Source organism: Tachysurus vachellii, chromosome 3, assembly GCF_030014155.1.
Source record: "Tachysurus vachellii isolate PV-2020 chromosome 3, HZAU_Pvac_v1, whole genome shotgun sequence".
Lineage (NCBI taxonomy): Eukaryota > Metazoa > Chordata > Actinopteri > Siluriformes > Bagridae > Tachysurus > Tachysurus vachellii.
Genome location: NC_083462.1, coordinates 20,197,626 through 20,209,729, shown reverse-complemented (window position 1 = coordinate 20,209,729; position 12,104 = coordinate 20,197,626). Strand labels below are relative to the sequence as shown.

General features: G+C 39.8%; 1 protein-coding gene across 2 annotated transcripts in view; it reads left to right on the top strand.

Annotated features, from left to right (window-relative positions):
* Positions 1-10,625, top strand: part of tbc1d32 (TBC1 domain family, member 32) — a 58,499-nt gene extending 47,874 nt beyond the window's left edge. For both annotated transcript variants that reach the window (XM_060866210.1, XM_060866211.1), the window contains exons 32-34: positions 1,432-1,572; positions 5,105-5,293; positions 9,220-10,625. In XM_060866210.1, coding sequence (XP_060722193.1) covers positions 1,432-1,572; positions 5,105-5,293; positions 9,220-9,339 — 450 coding nt within the window. In that variant the 3' untranslated portion in view covers positions 9,340-10,625. The remainder of the gene's footprint in view (positions 1-1,431; positions 1,573-5,104; positions 5,294-9,219) is intronic.
* The last annotated feature ends 1,479 nt before the right edge of the window (positions 10,626-12,104 follow it).

Below are 12,104 nucleotides of genomic sequence, written 5' to 3'. Positions count from 1 at the left end.
TTAGAGTGAATCAAAAAGATTTGACAATTCTAGAGCCAGTCCTGTGGTCATAGGTTGTCATATTTCTTATTTTCACTTTCTCTCTCTCTCTCTCTCTCTCTCTCTCTCTCTCTCTCTCTCGCTCTCTCTCTCTCTCTCTCTCTTTCTCTCTCTCACACACACACACATGCACACAAGAAAGTTCTTTTTCTCTCTGTGCTTGACTCAGCGAATAGCATCCCAGCGTATGTGTTGAACAGCAAAGCTCCACAAAGTGGAGTCTGTATACCTGATTGTAACCATAGACTGCTGTGCCACCGGCATGAGAGTGCATGCAAATCAGCACGTGTGCAAACCACTGACAGAAGGAATGAAGAGAAAAGGCACAGAGTTCAGGCCATGATGCGAATCTCTAAATAGGAACACAATTCTCCACACAGTGTCTCCCCCCTACACCCCCCACCCAGACTTCACTGACAGCAGCGCGAGGCACTGATAATGAAATGCGTAGGCTTCCCTCAAAATGCTGCATGAAAAATGGTTCTGCTCATACCTCACTCCTGCACAGCCACAGGAGTAACGCTTTGCTTATTAACTCGTATACAAGCATCAGTAACTCGTTTTAGCTCAAAGACAGAGACAGACAGACAGACAGACAGACAGAGAGACAGACAGATAGAGTGATAGACAGACAAGATACCCAGCCAGACATACAGACAGACAGACACCCGGACAGACAGACAATTAGACTGACTGTCAGACAGTGAGACAGACCGACACCCTGACAAAGAGAGACTCAGACAGACAGACACTTTGACAGTCTGACAGACAGTGAGACAGACCGACACCCTGACAGAGAGACACTCAGACAAACATACAGACAGACAGACACCCAGCCAGACAGTGAGAGAGGCAAACAGACACCCAGGCGGACAGACACTCAGACATACAGCCAGAGACAGACAGACAAACAGATACTCAGACACACAGACAGACTGACAGACATACACCCAGAAAAAACATACTGAAAGTCAGTCACAAAACAGGACAGACTGATAGACAGAGAGACAGACAGACACCCAGACAGAGAAACACTCCGACAAACATATTGACTCAGACAGACACCCAGACAGCTCGACTGACAGACACACATGCCCAGACAGACAGACACTCAGACTGACAGTCAGAGAGAGACCGACAGACAGACAGACAGATACCCAGCCAGCCAACCAGACACTAAGACACACAGAGAGACTGACAGACAGACAAGCTAACACCCAATTATCCAGACAGATAGACTGACAGATAGATATGCAGCATAAACAGTTCTTGATGATATACTTGAATGTACACAGCGAACTGAATTTATAGGGTGCTGTACATCCTTATCCACACTGATACTGACACAGATGTAATATTCAAACCCTCTGATTAACCAGCACATTTCCTCAGGTGCACATGCCGTCAGAGATGGCTCAGTCGGGCGTTCCCCCTCTCTACTCCTGCACCGCTCATTACGTGGAGATGCTGCTAAAAGCCGAAGTGCCTCTGGTCTTCTCTGCATTCAGGATGTCCGGCTTCACCCCTTCACAGGTAGAGAGAACCTACCCCACCTCTCACTCTGACCTCTGTAGCACCATCCTGTGGCCCTCGGGGTTAAGTCACATTACCAGCACACTTCACTTAATTACTCATCTATGCTTTCTGTGTTCTATAACTGTTTGAGAATCCGATTTAGCCCATGATATGCCTCGAGAGCTGAGATCTAATTCAGTATTCAGTGTTGACGTATTTCACTTTGAAAATCCGTGAAGGAACTTTCGAAATACACCACAATCTGAACAGATTCCACAGTACCTTAGCAACCATCTAAATACAGTATGACGTTGAAACAGAGCTTGTTTTCAGCTGTGTAGGATTTCTCTATGCCAATTTGCACATTGCAACATTATCATGTTTGGTATCCATAGAGAGCACAGACTACCAGCCACTGGTAGAATTCGTCAAGAGCATGAGAACATTAATTACCCGTGTAGGAGATTTCATTTTAAAATTGTCTAAAATATAGAAATTTTCGGGGGGCATGGTGGCTTAGTGGTTAGCACGTTCGCCTCACACCTCCAGGGTTGGGGGTTCGATTCCCGCCTCCACCTTGTGTGTGTGGAGTTTGCATGTTCTCCCCGTGCCTCGGGGGTTTCCTCCGGGTACTCCGGTTTCCTCCCCAGTCCAAAGACATGCATGGTAGGTTGATTGGCATCTCTGGAAAATTGTCCGTAGTGTGTGTGTGTGTGTGTGTGTGTGTGTGTGTGTGTGAGTGAATGAGAGTGTGTGTGCCCTGCGATGGGTTGGCACTCCGTCCAGGGTGTATCCTGCCTTGATGCCCGATGACGCCTGAGATAGGCACAGGCTCCCCGTGACCCGAGTAGTTCAGATAAGCGGTGGAAAATTAATGAATGAATGAATATAGAAATTTTCTGTGATACCAAAAATCCAGTTCGGGCTCCTTTTTGATTTATTTTTTTGCTATACCATACATTGACATGTCTGCTTTCAGAAAACCAACAGTATGGATCTTTTTCATCCCAACATCCTTATGCCAGAATTAAACACATTTATTTCAGTTATTTATTAAATAGAATGAAATACCCAATTGAGGAGGAGGTTCCTCTCAAGGTTTCTTCCTCTTCCATCTACATTTACAGCATTTAGCAGACACCCTTATCCAGAGCGACTTACATTATTTCATTTTTATACAATTGAGCAATTGAGGGTTAAGGGCCTTGTTCAGGGGCCCAACAATGGCAGCTTGGTGGACCTGGGATTGAACTCACAACCTTCCGATTGGTAGCCCAACACCTTAACCACTAGGCTACTACATACCACCATCTAAGGGAGTTTTTCCTCACCAGAGTCACCGCAGTCACCGCAGTCACCTCAGTCACCACAGTCACCTCAGTCACCTCAGGCTTGATCATTGGGGATAAATACAAACACATTTAAATATAAGTCTAATATTAATCTTTACATTTGGTATAATTTTATATTCCTTAGGTTACGTTAAGCTACTTTAAAACAATGTCCATTGTTAAAATTGCTGAACAAATAAAATTGAATTGGTCACATATACATTACAGCACAGTGATATTCTTTCTTCGCATATCCCGATGTTAGAAGTTGGAGTCTGAGTGCAGGGTCAGTCATGATGCTGTAGCTGGAGCAGTGAGGGCAAGTGGCCGTGCTCAAGGGCCTAACAGTGGCAGTTTGGCAGTGCTGGGGCTTGAACCCCGCTCAACAACCTAGAGGCTTAACTTCTTGAGCCACCGCTGCCCCCAGAAAAAGCTTACAGCACCTGGTATTCCCAGGTGGTCTCGTACCATCTTCATGTTAACTGAACATCTAATACTGGTTTGACATTATTGAAATATTGAAATCATATGAAATCATAATCATGAAATTATTGAAATCATAAATAAGGGAATCTAATAAGATTAAAATTGTAATCTGTGATTTGGCAGAAGTAGTTAAGAACAAACTTTCTGATTGCTTGGAGTCCGAGCAGACCTGTTATTGGCAGAATGTAAGAAAAAACTTCATCAAATATTATAATTAACAATGCAATCCATGATGTTATCATCGACATTAGGGGAGAACCAGCTTTGACAGCATCATCTGTTTTTTTTTTCATGTTTATTGATCAACCTTGAACCTTGTCTCACATTGAAAACTTTTACAATCCCTCTAGACTTTATTCCAGAGCATGATGAAGATTTTAAATTGTAAAAAAAAAAAAAAAAAAAAAAAAAAAGTTTGCCATTGATTTTTCTCCTATTCATCTCAGGTGTCTTTTAAAGGCTGACTTGATTTCTGCCATCAGAGAGGAAATTGTGTGCTTTATGCCTCTGCAGTCTGTCTGAGTCTGAGTCTGAGTCTGCACGTGCTTCAGTCAGGACACATCCACATGTTTTTACACACAGCACTTCTGCTACCGCTGCAGATTACATGCCGAATTAAAAATGATGAAGTTGCATATGATGTACCAAGCATGAAGTGCATTTTAATGTTCGGATGACCGAATATACATATTAAAACGCATGGGCTGAGTGACAAGCTTTCGAGCAGCAAGCGAGCCAGCTCTGAGCCAAAATAAAAGCGAATATCAGGAAAGAAAGTGACTTGAAATTGAGTATCACCTCTATCAGTGGAGGGCAGCTGTGCTCGCTCACGCTACTTGAGATTCCAGATTTCTCAAAGCCGGTAAACATCCAAAGAGGGATGTACTCACAGTCAGGAGATTCAGCCAGCTAGAGAAGCTCAAATAACTGATACATAACATCAGTCCAATAGACAGATTAGATTTTGATTTTAGACTGCATTATTGCAGTCCAGTTATTCTCTTCGGTGTACTCAGGACTTATGCTGAAATTTATAGTTGCAGTATTTACTGTGTATATGGATGGGATGGGAATTCATATTGACTTGATTTGACCTTGCTTTTTAAAACACTTCAAAATAAGAAAAGAATCTATAGTCTGTGACTGGGAGACAAAGTGGATTGTCTGTACTGTTTCCAACCTAAAGTTGACGAACGCTCTTTAATAGCAGGACCCAAATGAAACCAGAGCAATTTATAAAATGAGAGAGAGAGAGAGAGAGAGAGAGAGAGAGAGAGAGAAAGAAAGAGAGTATGAGAGAGAAAGAGGTGTATCTTGTCACACAAAAGCTCTCTTAAAAGCGTTCTGATGTCCGAAATTGATAATCAGGTGTGTCCATTCAGAAAAATGCTCTTTTTTTGTCTGTTTATGTGAAACATTTACTGTAAAAGTCACTGTGTAAGTTGTTACCATAGAAACCCAAGCATTCAGCATTGTTGTGGTCTGTTATTTATCCCAAGTGTGGTGAATTGTTTTGCTCCTAATTACAGCAATGCCATCAGGCTCTATGCTAAAGTTTAGAACTCTCTTTGAACCTGCCTCTGGTAGACATTCAGTATTGATTCAGTATTAAAAATTCATGCCGTCATTGTGCGCTGTATTGACCTGTCTCTCTCTCTGTCTCTCTCTCTCTAACTCTCTTTTTCTGAAAAACACACACAAACACTCTTTCCCTTTCTCTCACATTTATGAAGATGTGTATGCAATGGCTGACTCAGTGTTTCTGGAACTACTTGGACTGGCCCGAAATCTGCCATTACGTTGCCACGTGCATCATCATGGGCGTCGATTACCAAGTGTACACGTGCATTGCCGTGCTGAAGCACCTCCAACAGGAAATCCTGCAGCATACCCAGACCCAGGACCTGCAGCTCTTCCTCAAGGTGAGGCTTCAGCACTTTTTATACTAACATGTTCTGATTTTAGTGAGAAATTTCAAGTGAAAATAACAGAATCAGCCATCAAAGCAGAATTAAACATTTTAAAATCATGTTTTTAAGAGCATGAGCACTTTATACACATTAGTGGAGCATGTCGTTCTTGGAGAATAATCAACCACAGATGGTGAGGCGCAACCTGACATGGCAAAGGATTAGTCAGGATTTCGCATGAATGACACAAAGGTGAGTTTATTCATCTGAGTGTGAAGCCCAGAAAATCCACTTGCATACATGTGAAGCGGTAGTTCAGTGGTTAATGTGTTGCCTACTGAGTAAAAGGTCAGGAGCTTGAATCCCAGGTCCACCAAGCTGCTACACCTGGGCCCCTGAGTGAAGCCCTTAATTGCTCTGCTGTTTAAATGAGATAAACAAATGTACACGCGTAAACCAACTCAGAATAAAAAGAACTTTCCCTGCTTGAGTATTCTCTTAATCAGTAGTGTTTGAACTTTAATAACAGTCACTGACCCTTTTTTCTACACAGAAATAAGGCGTACAACATTCTCCTGTTAAAGATTCTCATATCCACAGACCCCACGATGAAGAAATCATCATCAAAACCATGATGATTTACAGAAATCATGCTTCAAAAATCTCAGCATTTACCCAGAAACAAAAAAGTCACAAAAGGACACATTCAGAAATTCAGGATGTGTGTACATGGAAATGTAGAAATGTTTACGAATGTCTCATCTCTGAGCCCGAACGCATTAGAAGGACACAAAATGATTCGGGATAACTCAGATGAAACGCAAATAAAGCCCATCCTTTGTAAATTCAGTAAAGTCCCCATCCCTGTGTGATGCGTTCAGCATTTTGAAAACCCTAGCATAGCATTTGTAAGAAGTTCAGAGCTCTGTACTGGTCTAATACTTTGAGTTTTTTTTATTTATTTGTGGCTTTTTTATTATTAATAACGCCTTTAATGTCTTTGCTTGGCGATTAGGGCTGAAATGTTGAAATTCAAATTAAATCCAATGCAAGCTCTTTCTGTGAGCTCCCCGAGCCATTTTCTCTGTTTATTCATAAAAAAAAAAACTTACTCGCAGCACTATTAACCTTTCCTTTTAATACTCTTAGTGTTTGTAGTGGCATCGCTTTCATTAGTTTAGTCAGTATACCTCAGCCAGGTCGAATTCTCAAATCTGATCAGATAGGTTTGGCTAATTTTCAATAATTATCGCACTTATTCAAATACATTATTGTTTCTATAGTAAATACATGCACAAGTATTTGTAATAGCTTTTATTTGTGTTCAAATAAATACAGGGACAAAAGAAAGGCTGTTTTTTGACATGATTAAAATATTCAATGTAACTATAAATGGAGAAAAAAAAAAATTTCTCTAAATTTTATTCGTTGGTATAAGGGGAGTAAAACACTTCAGGACATGTATGTATAATTTATTATTGAAATGATTTTATGTATTATTATTTTATTATTACAGCATATATGTGTGTGTGCGTGTGTGTGCGTGTGTGTGCGCGTGTGTGTGCATGTGTGTGCGTGTGTGTGCGTGTGTGTGCGTGTGTGTGCGTGTGTGTGCGTGTGTGTGTGTGTGTGTGTGTGTGTGTGTTAGGCTGTATAACAGGACAGGATTTTAGTCCAAAGTGAAATGTGAAACCAAGTTTTGTCACACGCACAAGGCTACACAAAAATTGTAAAATTTTGTATAAGATAAATATAGAATTACTTATTACTAAATATAGAATTAAAATAAAAAGCAGATACTGCACATGTAGGAAAGAGAAGAAAGTATATGCAAAAATTTGCAGTTCAGTGGTAGAATAATTTATCATGAGAAATTTGCAGATGTGCCATGGAGCGAAATTAAATGTATAAGTGTAGTAGAATATATACTGTGCAATAGCAGTAAAGGTACAGCAGCTCTGAATTACCATAGTTTGACTTACAAATACGATCTCACGATGGACTATAGCAGTAAGACAAAATTCTAAGAATATTTTTTTTAAATGCGCACGGAAAGCAGTGTATATGTTTGGATATGTTGGGCTTCCACCATGCCACCTTGTGAAATGCCTCGCATCACTCTCACTAAGCAGACGACAGAGACAGTTGTTAGAGTATACAGTTATTATGTTTTTTGCTCCTTTGTCGTCAAAACCAAACTTTGTAACCATCAAAAACCTAATGTTGTTCAAGTACATTAGGAGAGAAATTTGGACAGAATTTCGGTGAGTACAATACGATACGTTACGATACGATACTTTAATTTGTGTATGATACGTAGCTTTAGCAATATCATTTTGTTGTTGCGTTACCAACATTGTTAACGTTTTTATAGCAGATAGGATTATTTACTGAACAAACGTTCTATTAGATTGCATTAGCCAAATGTACTGTCATTTAAATTATTAACAAATGACACTATACTATCTCATACCGATCACCATTCTTTAGGACTCCTGGGTAGACTAGGTCATGGTTCGACTTGCAATATTTTCTAGTTACGATGGGGTCATAACTAACTGTCCAAATGATTTGAGAAATAAACTGCAAGACATGGAACGTTATCACTGTTTCTGAATGCAGTGAGTTAATGCGCTATAGGCAAACATCACAAGCAGTTTTGTTCCTGTTATTGCTTATGTTATCGCTAGAAATAGTTGACCCTTTACCAATCTCTTTTGAGTTTATTAAATAATGAATTAAACGCATAAATAACACAGCTTGTCATTCTCTGTCCTGGAGACGTTCCCTGTATAAAAACTACAGAGTTTTTATACTAAAGACTCTACCCATAACTGTAAAATAAACATATTTTATTACATCAAACATGGTATGTTTTCCATTGCTACATTTTTATATATCTACAATTTTTTAAAAATTAATAGAAACCTGTGATTTGAATTACAGCCGTAAATAAAGTAAACAAGCCCAAATCTTCTGACCAATCAGAATTAAGCGTTCAGAATCTAAAGCTCTGTGATAGAAATATATTTAGTGTATGTAGCACTGTTACTACATTCAAAAAGATGTAAAGTATATAAATACAGTAGGTATATCAGAAATAAAAGACATTTTCTATTAGTGATACCCTAACTTGATCGTTTTTCCCCCGACAAGTTATATATCTAGCCTTTCGATATAATAAATAAATCTCTGTTGTGCTTTAATCAAGCTTGTGTGTATCTGCTGAAGCATTGTTTACTTGCTATGTTTAAAATGAAATCAACCGTTTTATTATAATGTAAGCTATTTCATTTTAGGCATCGTCTACAAAATCTTTATCACTCGCTTTGAGCCAGTCGAGCCTCATTACTCGCTCACATTTCGCTGAGTCCTGCTGTAATTAGTCTAATTTGTGTGTCATTGCCAAACAAACCACAGTCTACAACTGTGGCCAAAAAAATTGCTTAACTCGCAGCTATTTTATTCAACATGCCAAAGCCGTAAGGGGTTATTTATCCTTTCTTTCATTTGTATACTTTGTAGTGTTTTGTAATTTAAAGGTTTTCATTTCATTTCTTTTGTGTTATTTAATTCCCGCATTTCAAATTAGCTTATACACAGCAGAATGTGCATGAAGATATTACTGCGCATTAAGCTTTAGTTTAGTATTACTTAAACATTTAAATTGTTACCATTTCACGGAAAACATCATAATCTCCAAATTTTCGTGTTTAATACAAAGCTTTCTGGTTGCTTGAATTGTATTAGCATGTGCACAGAAATTTGTGACATACTGTATATGCAGGATTAATATACATAAAAAACATTTCTTATTGTTTACATCATGCTACCAGAGTAAAGCTTATTTAAAGCCTCCTCTGTACTAGGTGTAAAGCTGTCAGTGCTGTTCTAATCCACACATCCTGACAACAGGTTTGCTTCTGTTCCCTGTGCAGGAAGATCCCATCGAAGGCTTCAGAGTGGGGGATTACCTGGAGTACATGGAGAGCCTAGAACGCAGATACAGGTCCATGGTGCTCATAGACATGAGAAACAGCTTGTTAAAGAGCACATAGTGTTAAACCAACTTTGTTTGTCTGACAGGAGGAATAAATGTTGCACTAAATATTCAGGCAATTAGTGGAATAAGCAGAACTGGTGGTGACTTTGGGTGGGAAACTGGATTAGGTTCAGTTTGATGGCTTTTTTTTCTTGTCTCTTTGGATGTGTGTTTGGTTTTGTTTGCAGTTTGGAATTTTGTAACATGGCCCATACAGGTAATGAACTTTCTCTTTAAAAAAAAAATCACTAGCATTGAAATATATTTCCTGGCTGTGTGTTTTGTTCACTTTTCTTTTCTTGTCTCCATGTGATCTGTTGCCTCTGTGGTTTTTCCTCCTTCTTGACCTGCTGTGTTATTTTTCTTGCTGTTCGATTTCTTCCTGTCTCTTTGGAAGAAATCAAGGGTATCAACCTGCATCAGATTAAAAATACTGATGCTTGCCTACAAAGCCCAAAAACAGGCCAACACCCATTTACCTCAACGCACTTATCATCCTCCAAACTGCACCATGCTTCCTCCAATCCTCCAACACTGCTCGACTGGGCCCACCGTCCCACTGTGTACAAGGAAGGCATGAAGCATGACTCTTCTCTGGCATCTAGGTACTGGAATGAACTTTTGATGAACTTTGAACTGGAATGAACTTTTTCCCAGATGTCTGAACAACCAAGTCAGTCTGTCTTCAAACGAGGTCTAAAGACGGTCCTCTTCCTGAAATACTTATACTAACACTTACTACAACTGACTTAATGCCATAAATGTGAAGCTATGCTGTTCTGTCAGGTTAGCAACAGCAAAGTAATAACCATAATCAATACAAATGTATTCATTCAGAACGTTTGTTCTTAATTTCATTTTTTTTAAATAGGACTCCACTACGGTTAGCACGTTCGCCTCACGCCTCCAGGGTTGGGGGTTCAATTCCCGCCTCCGCCTTGTGTGTGTGGAGTTTGCATGTCTTTGGACCGGGGGTTTCCTCCGGGTACTCCAGTTTCCTCCCCCGTTCCAAAGACATGCATGGTAGGTTGATTGGCATCTCTGGAAAATTGTCCGTAGTGTGTGATTGCGTGAGTGAATGAGAGTGTGTGTGTGCCCTGCGATGGGTTGGCACTCCGTCCAGGGTGTATCCTGCCTTGATGCCCCATGACGCCTGAGATAGGCACAGGCTCCCCGTGACCCGAGAATAGTTCGGATAAGCAGTAGAAAATGAGTGAGTGAGTGAGAGGACTTCACTACATCTTACTCAATTATAGCTTAATCATGTCATATACTATGCTGCACTTCTCGGTAAGATTTATAATTTGATCACAGTACTAAGTAGGTGTACCTAATAAACTGTCGAGCGCAAAATGCCTCTTTTTTTTTTCTCCTGTAATTAAGAAGAGAACGAAATGCCTTTTATAGCATTGAGACATTTGCTATATGTTTGCTTTCACATTTCTTCTTAATCTCAGTTAAAAAAAATATTGTGCAAACAAAATCATAATTCAGTCGCTAATTTCCTGTTCTGAATGTTCTGTAAATGTTTTAATTTCATGTTAATGTCCTTCATCATTAGAAAAAACTTGTACTCCCAATGTTTGACCTTCGTAACTGCCTCTAACCACTTTGCATATCTAGAGCACACTTCCTCTAAAACGGAAATGATGAGAACTGCCACTCGAGCCGTTCTAATCCCGCATCATCATGCGGCCGAGCGCACGCGAAAAGGGACAACGGTAGATTGTTATCCTTCGTTTCCGAAGACAATCCACCTGATAAGTGCTCTCAACATCTCAGGAAATAAGCTCCACATTTCCATCACTATTTGAATATGGAGCCAAGCACATCCATGAACCCTCTTTTATCTTTAATGAATCTACTTCAGAGTTTACGTCAGAGTAACAGGCACTCCTGAGCTATGAACTACTAGTTTGTATGTACACTTGGAAGTTAAAGTGGTGTAGTTTAATGATATAGCTTAAATCTGGGTTCGGTCCACTCAAAACCTAGTCAAACCAGTCTATTGATTCGTATTTGTTCACGCTAATGTTGTTTACGTCTGATTAGGGACTAACAGCATCCTTGAGAATTGTTTGTTTTTGTGTTCAGAAAATTGGCACAGACTTCCAAGTTTTTTCCTTTAATCGCTTGATGGGCCGTCTAACAGACCTCAATGGCAGAAGATAATTACGACGGCTAATTAGTGCTAATGACGATGATTACCCGCTAATTCTGATCTCTCTCTGTTTGTGTGTCTCCATTCGATCGAGACTCTGGATGGATCAAAAGCCTTGTTTTTTTTTGTAGCATTGTGAAGGTTTTGCCTGATGAATATACCAGCAGTTTGTTGCTTATTCACTATAAATAATCCGGAACTATTCATACAAGGAAACCTGTAAAGATTAAACCCCACCCCCCCCAAAAAAAGTTGACCGTCGATCACAAGAATCCCAGTTCTCTGAGATCCAGTGTCACAACTACCTTGCTAATGCTGTCTGTTTTTCCATCTGCTACTTTCAGCCATTCATGAGAACGATGTGTGATTTATTCCACATCACTGATCCAATTCCGTGCTCTTTCTATGTGATAAGAAATAAATAAAATTTTTGGGGTATGCCTTTACAGGACAGTAATCAATAAGGAAGTGCTGTGAAGCAGCCTGATCTAAAGAGGATTTCCTGTTGCCATGGCAATGTGACTTATTCCTCATATACCACAGCGATTTAACTATTAAGGTATGTTTAATGTTATGGAAGATTTTTGCCAGAGCGCCGAGATGATGCCGAGTAAAAACGA